At 28.1% G+C, this 17,812-nt stretch overlaps 2 protein-coding genes across 2 annotated transcripts; both read left to right on the top strand.

Annotated features, from left to right (window-relative positions):
* Nucleotides 1–1,167: 1,167 nt before the first annotated feature.
* On the top strand, nucleotides 1,168–7,764 carry Phum_PHUM006710 (uncharacterized protein; the record flags this gene model as incomplete). Its single annotated transcript, XM_002422653.1, has 7 exons — nucleotides 1,168–1,381; nucleotides 1,707–1,849; nucleotides 4,459–4,578; nucleotides 5,616–5,844; nucleotides 6,679–7,169; nucleotides 7,259–7,523; nucleotides 7,640–7,764. 7 exons carry the CDS (start codon nucleotides 1,168–1,170, stop codon nucleotides 7,762–7,764), a joined length of 1,587 nt encoding a protein of 528 aa, XP_002422698.1.
* A 2,193-nt stretch (nucleotides 7,765–9,957) lies between these two features.
* On the top strand, nucleotides 9,958–12,326 carry Phum_PHUM006720 (uncharacterized protein; the record flags this gene model as incomplete). The annotated part of the gene is made up of 5 exons (XM_002422654.1): nucleotides 9,958–9,991; nucleotides 10,407–10,533; nucleotides 10,618–10,750; nucleotides 11,533–11,846; nucleotides 11,936–12,326. 5 exons carry the CDS (start codon nucleotides 9,958–9,960, stop codon nucleotides 12,324–12,326), a joined length of 999 nt encoding a protein of 332 aa, XP_002422699.1.
* Between the last annotated feature and the right edge of the window lie 5,486 nt (nucleotides 12,327–17,812).

Below are 17,812 nucleotides of genomic sequence, written 5' to 3' on the forward strand. Positions count from 1 at the left end.
AATTCACATTATTTCTTTATTTTATTTTATTTTATTTTATTTTTTTTTGTTTTTATATTAAATGTAAAATTCATGACACTATCATTCCTTTGACTGTACTCCCTTCATTTTGCATTTTTTTTTTTTTTTTTTTTTTTTTTTTTTGAAAAAATTTAAACAAAAAAAAAAAAATTTTTGAATCATTGTTTTTGCAATATAGTATATAAAGCTCTACTAAAATTGATTATGCTTTTATCGTTAATTTTTTTTTTTTTTTTTATTAGTTAATAAAATAAATTGTGATAGGTGGTAAAATTTTGTTAGGTTTTAAACACCCCCCCCTCCCCCCTGAAATAATAACGTTAATTTATTATATAAACGACCATGACATTCGATTACATCTTCTTTTAAGCTGAAAATTAAAAAATGTTTTAAATTGTTTCACTTTTTTTTAAAATTTTTAATGGTTTTTACAGCGGTTTCAATTAATATCAAGTTCAATGAACTTCCTTGTTTCGTCGATCATTATATTCTCTGGTTTATGGTGTTATTCTTTTTAAAAAAAAAAAAGAAAGTTGGAATTCTCATTTGTGGTCATCGATTATCTTGCAAATTTTATCAATCTGCGAACAACTATATATATAAAAAAAAAAAAAGCTTTTAATTTGTCGAGCGTCGAGCAGCGAATGGCTTCTTCCTCTTCCTTAATTTTATATTGGCAATGAAATCGTTTTTTTTTTTTTTTTTTAAATTCATTGCTGTAATTTTTTGTAATTTTTGCAAAATAATATGAGCTGTTTTCAATTTAAAATATATATATTGAAAATTTTGAAATTATAATAATAATACAGGAGAAAAAAAATTTATTTTTCCCCAATGACTAACCGTATTATTTCCTGAGACCGACTTAGAAAAATTTATGTTGGCTGCATTGGTTTGCCATCGGCCGATTTTCAACCTTGAGTGTAGAATTTAGCTAAGTGTGTGTATTTTGTACTTCATTAAATATTGATATCTTCAAAAGTGTTTGTGTGTTTATATACATATGTGAATTAATTATGGAGTGGTTAATAAGCGATATACAAATCGGAAAACAAAATATATAATTTAAAAAAAAATTAATTTATATTAAAAAAAGAAAAAAAAAAAGAAAAAAAAAAAATTTTTTTTTTTTTTTGATGTTCAACAATGTTGATAGTGTTTGGACTGATTTTATTTTATTATTGTTTAACGACTTCGGTTTATACCCTCGATGAGGCAACGGATAATCCAGTTAAACTACCATATTCATCATCAGTAACCTCGTTAAGATCTGATTATCCTTCTGGAAGTATAGGAAGTTATTCACGAGGAGGTTCTTATGCCTCGTCAGCTGTTGTGGCAAATCATGGCCATGAAACAGGTATTGTTAAGGCGCAATGTCGAAATATCATATAAATTTTAATTATTTAAAGAATTTTTAATGCTTACAAAATGAAAAAATAGTATTGTTAGAATTCAAACAAAAAAATTTTGTTTAAATAATAAATTAAAAAATTTACAAGGTTATGAAAGTATCAAAAATTGTTTTTTAAAACCATCATCACATAAATTATTTTGTATTAAATTTAAACATTTTTTTTTTTATCGAATCATCATTTAGAATTTATTTGAAAATTATGTTTATCTTAATTATGTTTAGTTTTGTTACAATAATTAGAAAATTAATTTACACTCTTAAATTTCAGGATCTGAAGGTTGTATTGGGGATGAATTAGTTTGCCTTTCGATGACAGCTCAAGATCGTCTTGCATTGGATGCTATTAAATCATTACACAGACAACTAGACGATGATGCTGATGGAAATGTTGATTTTTCTGAATCAGATGAGGTAATTTATTAATAAAACATATAAATTTATTAATAAATAAATTAACAAATCGGAAAAACCCATTCGGTTACAATAAATACTTTTACATTTCATACCTAAATTTATTTGAGCGATTTTATAAAATCAAATAAATTCATGTATTTCATGTTTTAAATATTATTTGTCGTCAGTGATTTCAATTTTTTTTTTTTTTTTTTTGTTATGTTTTCAAATCTGTTATGTAAAAATGTTAAGTAGAAAAAAAAAAAAAAAAAAAAACTTGGTTAGCGACAAGAATCGTTCAAAGTATGAGAAAAACAATAAAAAGATTTGAGAAACTGAATAATATAATTTATTCAGTTATTCAGTTGTTTACAATATTTTTCTTTATTGCTTCAGGCACATTGATAGCGAAAAAAAAAAAATATTCAAAGCCTTATTTTTGTACAATTTGTATGTAATTACAAATGAATTATTTGTTTTTAATAGGAAATATCAATTTGTAATAATGTCAGGTGAAAAATTTGAAAAGTTTGTTTCATTTTCATATTGATACTCCAATACAATTCTTATTTTAGGTTGATAACGTAATCAGTCGATTTTTTTTAATGCGTTTTAAATAAGAAATTCTAATAAATCATTACTCACTTTTTTTTTTTTTTTTTTTTTTTCGTTTTTAAGTAATTTTAGTAACATTAATAATAATAATAATAAGATATAAATTAATGAATCCTTCGTTAGATTGAGTTAGTTTTGTTTTTTTTTTTTTTTTGGGGGGCAAAAAAATTAATTTTTTTTTGTAAATAACAAAATTTTGAAACTATGTCGGGAATGCCATTAATTATATTTTTTTTTTTTTTTGTTCAATCTTTAGCGTTCCCCATTTTAAATTATTAAATCGTTTTATTAATTATTTTTAGGCTTGCTTTTAAAAAAAAAAAACGAAAAAAAATTGTTTATCGATTTAAACATTTAATTGTTGTTAATTGCAATCGATTTCTTTTCTTTGTTTGCGATTGTTTTCATTGTCCATTTTTTTTTTTTTTTTTTAAATTTTTTTTTTTTTGTAATTTGTTGTTCTATTACGACACAACAACAACAACAACAACAAAAACAATGAGAGTGAGTGAGATGAGGAGGTGGGAATATATGATGAATTTCTTGCCTTATTTAATAAAAAATTTCACAATTTAATGCTGCCAAAAATTATAACAAAAAAAAAATTTTTAGTAATGAAATCACTGACAAACTTTGCATTTGAAAATATGTGAAAATTTTTGTTTTTTTTTTTTTTTTTTTTCAAACGAGTTACATATAATAATATTCGTGAGAATTATTATTATTATTATTATTTATTTTTTTGTGATTTGATTTATAATTGACGTTAACATTTTCATAACAATGTTAAACCATTATCCTGGTAATTGTTTTTTTTTCTTTTTTTTTTTTTGACATTACATTTCTTGGAATCATAATAATAATAATATGCGTGCTCGATGATGATGATGATGATGATGAGTTTCGCAAGAGAACAACGCAAAAAAAAAAAAAAAAAAACAATAACAACAACAATAATAATAAAAATAATGGTAATAACGGTGACGGTTCCCGATTTCCTTATTTTATTTTCATTACGAGTAATTTTGATTAATTCATTAAATTTTATTAAATAAATAGCGAGTTTTCTTTTTATTTCTATTTTTTCTTTTTTTGGCAGCCCTAGTTTTAAGTTTAGTTTTAGTCCCCTTGCGAAAAACTACATTTAAAAAAAAGGAAAAAGAAAAAGGAAAAAGGAAAAACTTTGTCACTTTTGTTCTACTGATAAAAACAATTAATTTTTTCTTTTTTTTTTATCGATTCCCGGATTAATTATTTTTTTTTTTTTTACGGCTGTTATTATCATCATCATCATCATAAATATTAATTAATACTTGTATTTTTCTATTAGAAAAAAAAAGGTGTTTTCATATTCCTTTTAAAGGAATTTATTGTTCGTTTTTATTAATTAAAAAAAAAAAAAAAAAAAATTAAATTAATTCGGCGAATTATTCTCGAATGATGATGACAAATATTTACTTCGGTTTAAATTGCACTTCGTACCTTTTTTTTTTCCTTACTACTATTATTATTATTATTATTATTACTTATTGTACGCATTACTTGCACTTTTATAAAAAAATGTTTTCACTATTGAAAACGAGTTTTTTTTTTTTTTTTAATGAAATAATGATAATTTCAACAACGTGAGAGTCGGTCTCGCAAAAAAAAAAAAAAAAGGGACAAAAATCAACTTTGTTAATGACGATGTTGTTATTATTATTATTATTATTATTATGTTTTTTTCGGATTGCGAAACGGTTGGGAAAATCATCAAAGCATGTCACTTTTCCTCGTTTGTTCTTTCGTTTATACTCGTTTGTTTGAGTTTGTTGTTTTGTTGATAGACTAGATTTCGAAGGGAAAAAGAAAATAAAAATTTTTTTTTGACGTTAAACATTTACATGTTTGACATACGACGTACGAATTCATGCGTGTTCGTTTTCGATTTTATTTATTTATTATTATTATTATTAGTAGTAGTACTTTTAATAATAATGATGATGATAATGAAAAAATTATTTCGTTCGCAGTTTCTTAGAGAGGATTTAAAATATCAGGATGGGTATCAGAGGAGGCAACAAGCTTTTCATAGAAACGACGACAAACACATTTCGGTTAAAGAACTTTGGGATGCATGGCTGAGATCCGACGTAAGTTAAATCACGTATTTATTTATTTATTTATTTAATAAGTTTTAATGTTAAAAAATGTTTTTGTTATTGGAAATGATTGATTGATTGATTGATTGAATGAAAAAGAAAAAATTTACTTTCTTTTCTCTCTCTCTAACTCTCTTATTAATGAAATGTTTACGACAGTTGCTCACCTTTGTGTCTTTAAAAAAAAAGTAAAAAAAATTTTTTTTTGTCTCATATTGAGTTTATGCAACTATCGTTTTCCCTCAAGGTTGATGTAGGTAAAATTTATTTCCGTCATTTTCACAAAAAAAAAAAAAAATTTTTCTCATTTTCATTCAAAGTGAATTAATTAATGATTTTTATTATTTGCAATTTTTTTATTATTTTTTAATAACAAATTAGCCTTATAAAACAATTTCTTTTATTTATTTATTTATTTATTTTTTCTCAGTCTCTATTCTTTTTAATTATCGTTGCCAAAAATGATTTCGTGCGGGTAAACGCAATTGCAACAAAAAAATTTATTTATTACGCCGCAAATATTTTTTTTTAAAAACTAATACCATTGTTATTTATTTATTTATTATTTGTATTTGTGTTATTTTTTTGGGGGAGAGGGGAAAGGGAAAGGGGGGGTTTCGTTTAGTAATTTCCTTTTTTATTTACATACATGTATGTAATTTTTTTAATAATTGTGAAATTGATTTATTTATTTATGTGTTTGCGTTACGCACGAATGAATGATTTTTTTTTTTTTTTTTTTCGTTTACTCGAGACGAAGAGTTATCAATAAATAAATAAATAATAATAATAATAATAATAGTCGTAAAAAAGTATGTGTGATGAAGTGTTGATTCGATTTTAAATGATTGAAAAGTCCGAAAATTAAAACGAATGACGTGAGAAGAGACGAAAAAAGAGACGAAAGTGGTCGAATTTCCTTTAATTATTATTATTATTATTATTATTATTATTATTATTATTATTATTATTATTATTATATTTTTTATTTTTTTAAAAAAAAAAAAAAAAAAAATAACATTAATCAGGTACACAACTGGACCGTGGAGCAAACGGTGGAATGGCTCGCGACGAGTGTGGAACTTCCTCAGTACGCGACAACTTTTGTCGAGAATCGCGTGACGGGTGCGACTCTACCACGATTGGCTGTTGGCAATTCGCAATACCTTAGCAGCGTTTTGGGAATCAAAGACCCGATACACAAGCAAAAAATTGCCTTGAAAGCCATGGACGTCGTTTTGTTCGGACCGCCAAAAGGTAGACTAGAGAGAGAAAAACACATTGCAGTGTAGACGCAATCGCTTGCTTAGCTCAAAATGTCAGGCTTTTGGGTAGTTTGAATGAAAAAGTTTTTATTTTTTTCTTATTCGCGAAAAAGATTATTTCCCATTTTAATCTCGTAATAATTGGATGTAACGTTTAACGTTCCCCGTTGGAAGATTTTTATATTTTCTTCTTTTCTTATCTCGTTCGTTTTTTTTTTTGCAGAATCCTTGAAGCGCTAAAATAATTATTTACAAAAAAAAAAAAAAAAACTTGACTTCACTGTTTGCTTTCACCCATAAGCGAATTTTCATCAATGACTTTTTTCTCTCTCTCTCTCTCTCTCTCACTCTCGTACGAACGAACGAAGGAAAAAAAAAAAGAATTTAAGTTGGATAAATATTATTATCTTAAAAACTTTTCTTTAACGTCATAGAACACTTATCGTCGTGGTATCATCAATAATAAATTTACCTGATCAATAATAATAAATTTTAACACTTGATGATGATAAAAAAAAAGTTAGAAAATATCCGAGGGAAAATTAACATTGGTATCATTATCATTATTTCAATGGGAGTTTGATTTCTTTGCCCCCCTCACCTCACCTCCCCTCATCTCGCTCTTGCCTCGGGCGCTTTTTGTATAAAATTTAAAAAAAAAAAAAAAAGTTGTTTTTCCTTTTCGGTTTCAGACACAAAAAAAAAAAAAAAATTGTACTTTGAACTTTTTCTTCAAAACTTTCCAAAAAATAATAATAATAAAAAATCAATAAATAGCAGTTAATAATAATTAATGCATGCATTACAGTTTTCTCTTGTTTATTAGATTATTATCATCCAACTAAAGATATTGTCTTGGTAACACTTTTATTGGGAGCCTTGGTCGGATGCTGGTGGGCATATCGTCAAAACAAACTATCCCGTCATCATTTGAGAAGAATGATGAAAGACATGGAAAGTTTACACAAAGCCGAATTGGCTCTCGAAGACCTTCAGAGAGAACTCGAACACACGAAAAAAGAAAGGCAAAACGTCACGACGGAAAAGTTAAATTTGGAGAGAAAATTATTGGAGCAAGAAGGAGACGGGGAAAGAATGAAAACGACGTATTCGGATTTGGAAGTGACTCAATTGAAGCAAGAAGTCGAAATGCTGAGGAGCGAATTGCAAAGAGCCGAGGGAGAATTGCAGGATCGGTGTTGGGCTCCCCCGGCGGGTCTACAGCATTGGCTTCAATTAACTCACGAAATCGAAAACAAAGGATACATAAAAAAACGTTTGGCCGCGGAGAAAAAACTTCAGCTGGCCAGAGAAGCGGTACGTCTCCCTCTCTCTCTCTCTCACTCTCGTTTGTTTGATTAAGGGAAAAAGAGAAAGAGAATTTATTTATTTTTTAAAATTTTTAGTGCGACAAGTTGAAGAAGAAGAGATCGAGTTTGGTTGGAGCTTTCGTTTCGACTCATGGTAAATCCATAGACGATGTCGATCGAAGCATCGTCGAAGCGAGAACGTCTTTGAACGAAGTCACGTCCGAATTGCAAGAAAGAGTTTACAGATGGAAACAAATCGAATTGCTCTGCGGTTTCAACATAATAAACAACAGCGGGTTGCCATATTTAGAATCCGTTCTTTATAAGAACGCGCCGAACGGAAGAGGGCCCAAGGGTTTAGGTAAAAATCGTTGTAATATTTAAACGAAACCCGTCTCTCTCCTTCCCCCTCTGCGAGGCTCAAAACCGATCGTACAAAATTTGTTGACAAAGTTTGTTTTTCTTCTTATTTTTCAGGAAGAGTCAATTCGAGTCAGGATGACTTGGACGATGATAGTTCTTCGTTGCATTCACCTTCCGCAGGTAAGAGCATTACTACTTACTCGACGGATGATGAAAGCGAATTTCATTATCTATCGTAAAAAGTTTTTTTTTTTCTTCTTCATTTTCTCTGTCTTTTCCGACCGAAAAAAATCCTTTTCGATTCTTTACGACAGCATCAACTAAAAAAAAAAATCATTTTCTTTTTATGAACCTTCCCCCCCCTCCCCGTTCGTACAAGGACCTTCCACAAAGTTTATCAAATGGTTCCAAAAAAAACCCCCTAAAAAACCCCCCCCAAAAAAAAAAAAAAAAAACATGTTTAAAATATTTATGTATTTAATTTATATATATTTATTTATTACGTATGCAAACAATGGTTTTTTTTTTCGTGACGACATGATTTTGTCGTCAGAAAATCAATCACGTGACATGATTTTTTTCACGTGATTGATTCTCTCGCGCCATTTTTTTTTTTTTTTTTTGAAAAATTTCCCCGTATCAATTTTACATAAAAAAAAAAAAAAAAATTACGCTCGGCTGTTATTTTTTTCCCCGCCTCCTTTCCTACCCCCCGCTCCCCTTTCTCCCTCCCCTCGCCCCCTCCGTTTTCCCTTTTCCTTTTCATTTTATTTATTTTCTCTTCTCGTAATATAATATAATATAATATAATAAAATTAAATTTAAAAAAAAAAAAAAAAAAAAAAAAACGAAAAGTTTTTCCTTGTCTCTTTTTTATTTTTTTTCCGCATGTGAAAATTTTTATTTTTGTTTTGTTATTTAATAAATTAAATTTTTTTTTTTTTTTTTTATTATTATTATTATTTTGTTTTTCTCATTTGATATCGTGCGTGTGCGTGTGTGCGTGTGCGTATAAGAAAACAAAAAAAAAATGCGAAGGCGCGGTGAACGATCGAAGTGAAATTTTCGCGACAAAAGTCGTAGTAACAATAATAATAATAATAATAATAACGATAACAATAACAATAACAATAACAACTAACGTTTCTTAATGATTATTGTTTATTATTATTATTATTAATTTTTTGTTACTTTTTGATGTGTTTCGAAACACCGATCGACCAAACGAAAAAAAAAATTGTTTTTAAAAAGGGGCGTTACAAAATAAATTTTTCTTTTTTTTTTCTGGATTACTATTAAAATAATAATAATAATAATTTATTTTTTTTCCCGAAATGTTTTTATTATTATTATTATTATTATTATCATCATTATTTTCCCGTGCATGAATTTGTCATTTAATAATAACGATCTTTGGAAAATGAAATAAAAAAAAAAAAAAATATTCAAAACGAATAATAATGGTCGTGTTTACAACGTAATGATGATGATGATGATGGTAATGTAATAGTAATAATAATAGTAATAATAATAATAATAATAATGATATTCCTAACCCGCGTAAGTTGTTTTAAAATTGGAATTTAATTGTGTTGTAATAATTTTTGGCATGTAACATGTTTTTTTTTTTTTTTTTTTTTTCTGGGTTTCACGTAATAAAAAAATTTTCGTTTGATTTTTTTTGTTTTTTTTTTTTTTTAAATGCACGTGAAAAAAATTAATTTCACGGTTTTATATACGATGTAAAGTGTTTCTTCACTCTCGTAAAAGTTATTATTATTATTATTATTATTATTATTAATAAAAAGTTCGAAAACGATTGTGTTATTATCGACGGCGTAAAATAAACCATTGTGAAATTGCAAAAAAGTTTTATTTACGCCCATTTATACATATGAAGCCAAGGTTTTCAAAAAGGAAATGAAATAACGGAAAACAGAAAAAAAAACGTGGAAGTAGTGGTAGGGAGATAATTGTGGAAAATGGGAGGGGGAAACGGAAAATGCTCACATTCAGTTTCCGGTTGTTGCATTTTGTCAAATTATTAATTTTTATTTATTTATTTATTTTGATTGTTTGTCGACGAATTTTTTAAATATTAAAGTTTGGGAGAGTGAGAGAGAGAGAACAATTTATACGATTTGACTTTGATTTGTTTTGTTTGTTTGTTGTTTGTTGTTGTTGTTGGAGTTCGTTCGGGTTTTTTTTTTTTTTTTGTTAAAAAATTAAAATCGAAATCAAACAAGTATAAATTAACATTACGTAATGCAATTTGATTTTTTTTTTTTTTGCGTTGCAGTAAACGGGAGAAGAAAAAAAGGGGGAGGGAAGAGGGAGAAGGGGAAAAAGAAAATTTTTTTCGTCGATTTTCACACACATAAACAATATGTTTTCGATATTTTGCGTCTCTCGTGTTTGCATGCTTAGAAATTATGCTATCGTGCGCAGCAGGCCTTGAAATCAATTGTGTGGTTTTTAGTTAAAAAAAAAAATAATAATAATAAAGTATTTGATTTAAATAACGTAGTTTTAATTATTATCAAAGAAGGAAAACAATTTTTTTTTTTCCTCTGTGATAAACGTAATTATCCAAGTTCACGCACACGCACACACACACACACACACTGATAGTGAAATAAATTTTAAAAAAAAAATTTTCAGAATTAAAATAAATAAATAAATAAATTGTTTTTCGTTTGTGTGTTTGTTTGGCGAACCTGTCGTTCGGTTGTACTTTTTCGACTATTTCGTACAAACGTAATTTTTTTTTTTTTTCCGTGGTTGTTACGCGTGTGTTTTTAAAATTGTTGCGTGAAATAAAAAAAATTCACGTGGATTTATTATTATTATTATTAGTATTATGGTTTTTTTTTTTCCATAGGTTGCCTTGATAGCTGGAAGGAAGATTCCAGTGAAAGCGAACAGGGTCGAAATGAATTCGACGATGATAGTTTACAAGATTCAAAAAGTGCCAATAGCAACGTACATTTTACACTTGGAGAAGATGGGTGAGTTTGTTTTTCTTTCTCTCTCTTTTTTATCCGTTCGAACCGTTCGCGTATCGATAATCAATTAATTTTTTTATCGTTTAGTTGGGAAGACGAAATCACTCCGATGCCTGTACTCCAGAAAAAAATTCATAAAAGTTCAATGAGTCGTTGCCACAGTCAAGACAATAATTGCGCATCTCCTTTCGACAGGGAAAAAGATAAGGATCGTTCTCTGGTATGTTTTTTTTTTTTTTTTTTTTGTGTGTGTGATTACGCCGCGTTTTACGCATGCATGTATATACGGTGTGAAAATGCGTCGGGCAGAGAAAATGCGTCCGCCATTTTTTTTTCCCCCCCGGTTTTTAATGAATGAGGATGTTTAATTTTAAAATGTCGTGCTCGCGGTTTATTAAGCGCTTTCGTTAATTTTTATCGCAAAGAAATCCCCCCCCCCGACCCCCAAAAAAAAAAAAAATTTAAAAATAAACGAAAAAACTTTTGGTCGCGAAAGCAGAAGAAAAAAATTATATTTTCTTTTACCGGTGGTTAAATTGAACAGTTTAGTCCACCGCCGAGAGACCGGTAAATTACTTTCCAACATGCCATTATCCGAGTCTTAAATGCTATAAATTACGGGCAACAAGTTTAATTAAGGGAAGAAACGAAATGTGTGGGTGTGGGTGTGAGTGTGCGTGCGTGCGTGTGCGTGCCGCAGGTGAAAACGCACCTTTTGTTATGACAAATTATAAATACCGTGTCACTAACCTTTGTCTTACTTTTCAAATTATTATTATTATAATAAGTTATGCGAACTTTCATCCTCGTTGTCGTCGTCGTCGTTAATTTAAAATATTTTGTTTTTTGTTTTTTTTTTTTCGAGAAAGTCTCGGGGAGAAGAGAGAGAGAGAGAAAGGGTGAGTGAAAGAGAGAGAAAATTAAAAAGGATTAAAATAAAAGTTTTAAAACTTTGTTTTGATTTTGTTTTTTTTTTTTTTTTTTTTTGGTTGTTTCACACAGTTTTCTCAATCGAAATTATCTCAGTCGGATTCAAATTTGGACGGACCCTCTTCCGTCCTTAAATATTCTCAAATAAAAAAACTTCCAAGGGAATTATGTTCGGGACCGGAGGATTTAAAATCCGTGAGAAAAATTGAAGAGCAGTTGAGAAAAAATTCAGATAATAGTAAAATGATAAGGAGGATAAGCAAGGATCAACCGGAGGAAGATCCAAAATTTGTGTTTCTTAAAAGTTACAAAGATAAAGAAATGATGGAAGACGATAAATTGTTGGGTTATCGACAGTCGAGGGAAATCGCCGCCGACGATTTCCGGTAAAGATGACTGTTGCTGTCGTTGCTGTTGTTGTAACGTCGAGGACCCACGTAGATACATACGTAATTTTTTTTTTTTTTGGTTGCAGGAGAAAATCGGATTCTCGTGACGGTCCCATCGACGGATCGTCGTCGAATTTTCGACGCACGACGAGCGACGATTTTCGTAAATTACTAGGGAAAGAAATGGTCGTCGTCGGTGACGTGAAAAAAATGACGACGAGTTCGGAAGACGGTAGAAAAGCGACGATGTCGACGGCGATGACGACGACGACGACGACGACAGAAGACTGCAAAAAAATATTAGATAAGGTTAGAACGGATGAATTGATGAAAAGTAATAATTTATTATTGAACGACGAAAAAGACGAAACGTATTCGACGGATTCGAATTCGACCGCAGCAGACGAAACGGACACGAAGAAAAAAAAATTGAAACTTTTTGGAAATTTCCGTAAGAATAAATTGAAACTTTCATGATGATGATAATAATGATGAAATTTCTTAGGTAAAGACAAAACCAAAAAAAAAAAAAAAAAAAAATTGGTTTGAAAATCATATTTTTTTATCATTATTATTATCATTATTTTTATTATTATTATTATTATCGCTATTATTATTACTACTATTACTACTCTATTATTATTATTACTTTTTTTTTTTTGTACTTACGGTACTTTTGTTTAACAAAAAAAAAAAAAAAGCGACAATCCGTTCGGTTTCCTGCTGGCCGGGACGTTAATCATAATTTTCTCGTATACGTCGTGCGAACGAACGCGTAGCGCGTCTCTCCTCCCCCGAAAATCAATTTTTTTTTTTTTTCCGAGACAGCAGCATGCACGACAGATAAATTATTATTCAATTTGAAATTTTTCACCCCGAAACGATAACAACAACCGAACGTTCGAGAAAAAATCCATTGAATGAATGAATGAATGAATGAATGAGGGAAAGAATGAACGAACGTACGAGTGAGTGAGTGAGTTAGCGAATGATTTTTGTTGTTCCTCATGAAAACATCCCCGTTCCTGTCGTTGATATAATTAAAAAAAAAAAAAAATCAAATTTAGGTTAAATGTTGCCAACTTTAAAAAACAAAACAAACGCGACCGTTTTCTTTTTTTTTTTTTTTTTTAACGATTGGTATTCGTAATTATCGCGATACTATAACGACCGGAGTCTTCCCCGAAAAAAATTTTCTAATTTTTCCCCCTTTTGAAAATTGCGATTCGTTGATTAGATAAAATCAAACGGAAATTTTAAATTTTTTATTTTATTTTATTCGTTTCGTAGGTTCGTAATTTTTAAGGTTTTAAGGTTTAAGGTTTAAGGTTTAAGGTATGTTTTGTAAAACAAAAAAACCTTTTTTCGCGTTTGTTTACAATCAAATGGAACGGAAGAAAGGAAAAAAAAAAAATGTGAAGACGTAACGTAACGTCTTTGAAATTTTTTTTTTTTTTCGTCAAATTCTCGGTACCTGAAATTTATCCTAACGGTGATGATGATGATAATAATAATAATGACGGCGACGACGATGATGATGATGATGATGGTGGTAGTAGTAATATTTTCGAAAGGTTTTTTTGGGCTGTTGGTAAAACGGAAAATTATTTTAATGACGACACATTCCCGTTGTGTTTTTTTTTTTTTTTGAGAGAGAGAGAGAGAGAGAAGAGAGGTGCGTGGAAATTTATTATTTATTAAATTATTATTATTATTATTGCGACATCTCATCGCCATTTTTTCTATCTTTTCTTTTTTTCTTTGTTTGTTTGAATTATTTTGAAGTGTTTCGACGTTTGTAATTACGTTTTTGGAAAAAAAAAAAAAAAAGTTTTTTTGTTTTCTCTCTCTCTCTCTCTTTCTCCTGTTTTTTTTTCGGCTGTGGTTTTCCGTGCCTGAAAACAAAAAAAAAGGCTTTTAATTAATGAAACACATAATTACTTTATCACTCGTAAGGTTTTTAATTAGGGAAAAATATATTTTTTTTTCTTTTTAAATGTAATAATTAAAGGCCGCCGTAGTTTGTCCGTCGCCGTTGATGCCGCCACGATCTTTTCCCCTCTTGTAGGTTTTTATTATTAGCATTATTATTATTATTATTATTATTATTATTATTTGTTCTTTTACGATTGTTTTGTATTTGTTCTCGTTTACGATCAATTATTTATCAGCGACATGCTTTTCTTTTTTAACTTGAAATGAGAAAAAAAATAGAAGCCGATGAATATTTAAAAATTATTTCGTGGAACACTTTTATTTTAAAAAAAGAGAAAGAGAGAGAGAGAGAGGGTGAAAGATATAAAAAGAAAAGAGGGAGGGGAAGGGAAAGAGAAAGAAAAAGGGAGGGAAAGTAAAAATTTAAATGGAGTTTTACGATTGATTCGAAATTTAAATTTAAAAAAAAAAAAAAGAATTCGTCAGATGATTTGATTTCGATTCGAGTAATTTATTATTATTATTATTATTATTGTGATCATCATTATCATCATCATTATCATTATCATTACCATTAACATGATCTGATCATCATTACCATCATCATCATCGTCGTCATCTTGATGATCGAAATTTCCGTCGTAATGACGTATCGATTATTTAAATGAATTTTGTCGTGGTAGTAGTAGTAGTAGTGGTAGGAGTGACAGTGGCAGGAACTTCCTTTATAAAATGGTTTCTTTTTATTTAACAAATGCGAATTTTAATTGCTACAAAATTTTGTTTTTCTTTTCTTTTCTTTTTATTTATTTACGACGGGAAAAAAGTTTTATTCATCGTGACGGACGTTTTCGTTTCCCCTTTTCCACTCTCTCCCCTCCCTTCCCCATTTTTTGAGTTCCCAATAATAATAATAATAATAATAATTCATGTAACTTTCGATGAATAATAATAATAATTTGCGAGTAAATGAGATTAGTCACGGGTATGAAACATTAAAAAATTGTGTGCATCGCTCCTACCCTTTGCGTGCTGTTTTTTCTTTTTTTTTTTTCCTTCAAAAAAAGGAAAAATTATTCCAGTCAAGGTCATGAAAAAAAGTTAAGTACTTAATTATTCACATTCTGGAAAAATCCAAAAACGGACGTTCGTTTCCCCCCCCCTCTCTCTCTCTTTGTTTTTCAATTCTTCACAACAACACAAGCACAAACAATTTTTATTACTTAATTATTATTATTGTGAACTTCCGACCCCTTTTTTCGACGCGTCAAAATTATTACTTGATAATCATCATCATCATCATCATTATTATTATTATTATTAAAATTAATATTGATGACGTAACGTGAGCTCAATTTAAAAAAAAAAAAAAAAATTGAAAATTTTCGTCCCACGTATTATAAATAGATAATTTTTATTATATTATTGCGATGCGTGCGCGATACTTATTGTTATCATTATTATTATTATCAATAATATTTTTTCTTCTGCTATTTCAAAGTTCAAGAAGAATTTCCAATAATGATGATGATGATAATGGGGCCTTGTTTAAATGAATTATATAAACTTAGTAGTAAACATTTTTACGAATCGTATACTTAACTATCTGATGATAACAATGATGATGATGATAGTATTTACTATCATTATTATTATCGTTATTTATATTATTATTATTATTATTTTTGTAATAATAATTTTATAACGGTTTTTATATTTTACTTTTTTTTTTTTTTAAATTAATTTTGTGTGAATGTGGTGGCACAAATTTTTCCTGCGTTACACAAACACACACACGCGCACATTCTGTATACGTCATTATTATTATTATTATTATTACTATTACTTATACATATATATTCCTTACTACGTTGTTGTTGTTATTGTTGTTATTATTATTATTATTATTATTGTTTTTGTTGTTTTTCGAACTTGTTACTTAAACTCTACTTTTTAATGAAAAAAGAGAAAAAAACTACGCGAAATAATAATAATAATAATAATAATAATAATAATAATAATAATAATAATAATAATAATAATAATAATAATGAATTAAATATTTTTATTAAAACTGTGATCGCTTTAATAAGTACATACATAAGTAAATAAGTAAAGCGGGAGGGGAGAGGGGGAAGAGAAACGTCTTTGCGATTTTTAATAGATTTAAAAATTTTTTCTATCGTTAAAGGTTTCGTCATTATTTTTTTTTTAATCGATCGTCGTTCGCGTTCATTTATTGATCCATCGATCAATCGATCGATTGATCGATGCACAAAATGCGAGAGAGACTTAAGCGTTTTGTTTTTGAATTATTATTATTATTGTTGTTAGCATTATTAATAGTGACGTGAAAAAAAATTTTGGTGAAATGAAGTCGCCTTATTTACTTACTTAAACATAACCGCCCTTTTATCATCATCATTATTATTATTATTATTATTATTATTATCGTTGACGTCATCGTGATGATGAAAAATTTGTCTCTCTCTTTAATGAGAAATTATTCATCGTTTGATTTGATACGCATTGCGTTGCGTACTAGGGAGGGGGAGGTTGTGTGTGTGCGTGCGCGTGCTGTCGCTTGCTGTTGTAAGAACGGGCGTCGTAAGTATCGACGAAAAAGTTTAAATAATATTATTATTATTATTATCAACACACGGGGATTCAAAGTTTTTTTTTTTAACGGAGGGGGGGGAACAAAAATTTTCGATCGTTCAACCCTTTTTTATCATTATTATCATATATTTATTAACTTACACTTACTTACTTATTTACTTATTTAATAAAGTAATAAAGCATGGCTGTGTTATTTTATTATTATTATTAAATGAAAGGAATATAATTATTATTATTATCGTTATCATTTTTTTTTCACACGTAGCATAAATAAATTATTTGATTTCATTATTATTATTTATTAGTTTTTTTTTTTTTTTTCTTCTTATTTTTATCGACAATCGACCGATGATTTGACATTGCTGTTATTATCATCATTATTATTATCATTATTATCATTATTATTTTTCAATAAAAATGTTTACGCGCATTTTACGCGTTATCGATAAGGAGGAAATTTTTTTAATCGTCGGTCAAACAATCAAATAAATAAATTAATTTTAATTAAGGATAATTAATAAAAGACAAAATAATAATAATAATAATAATAACGATGATGATGATGATGATAATTGCGTTTGCTATTATTATTATTATTATTATTATCAAATAAATTTTACGAATTGTGATAATCGTGTGCCTTATAAATTATATTGAAAGCCGTCTAATTGTTTTTTTTTTTTTCTCTCCTAGCTTTGGCTGAATTATTACAATTATTATTATTATTATTATTATTATTATTATTATTATTATTATTATTAGTGATAATAATAATAATTATTTTGTAAATTACTTGTAAAAAGTATAAAAATTTATTATCATTATTATTATTATTAATATTATCAAATAAATTATTATTAAATATGAAGTTTTGTTTATTTAAAAAAAAAAAAAAAAAAAATTCTTTCTGGTGTTTGTTTATTATTCGATCATTTCCGTTTCCGTTTCCGTTTCCCACCACTATGACGTAATACGATCATCGAAACAGGTATAACTTCATTTGTGATTCGTCTTTCGTTGAGTTCGTTTGTGTTTGTTTAAAAATTTTTTTTTTTAATTTTTTTTTTTGTGAGGGGGGAAGGGGATACTCATCGGAAAGGATTTAATTTAATGGGTAAGTTTTTTGAAAAAATTTATCATCATCATCGTTATCATTATTATTTATTTATTTATTTTTTAAATTAAAAAAGTTAATAAATAATAATTATAAAAAAAACGCGCGTTTTTTTGGGGGGGTGATAATAAATAATTAATAATAATAATAATAACGCGCGCGTATAAAAGAAAAAAATTTTTTTTTGTTTCTTTCTTTTTTTCTCCATCAATCATTTCGATTCGGGGTAGTGGCGGTGGTGGTGGTGCAAGGTGGTGAGTTTCAGGTTACATTAATTAATTAATTAAACAAATTA

Source organism: Pediculus humanus, genomic scaffold (assembly GCF_000006295.1).
Source record: "Pediculus humanus corporis 1103172107368 genomic scaffold, whole genome shotgun sequence".
Lineage (NCBI taxonomy): Eukaryota > Metazoa > Arthropoda > Insecta > Psocodea > Pediculidae > Pediculus > Pediculus humanus.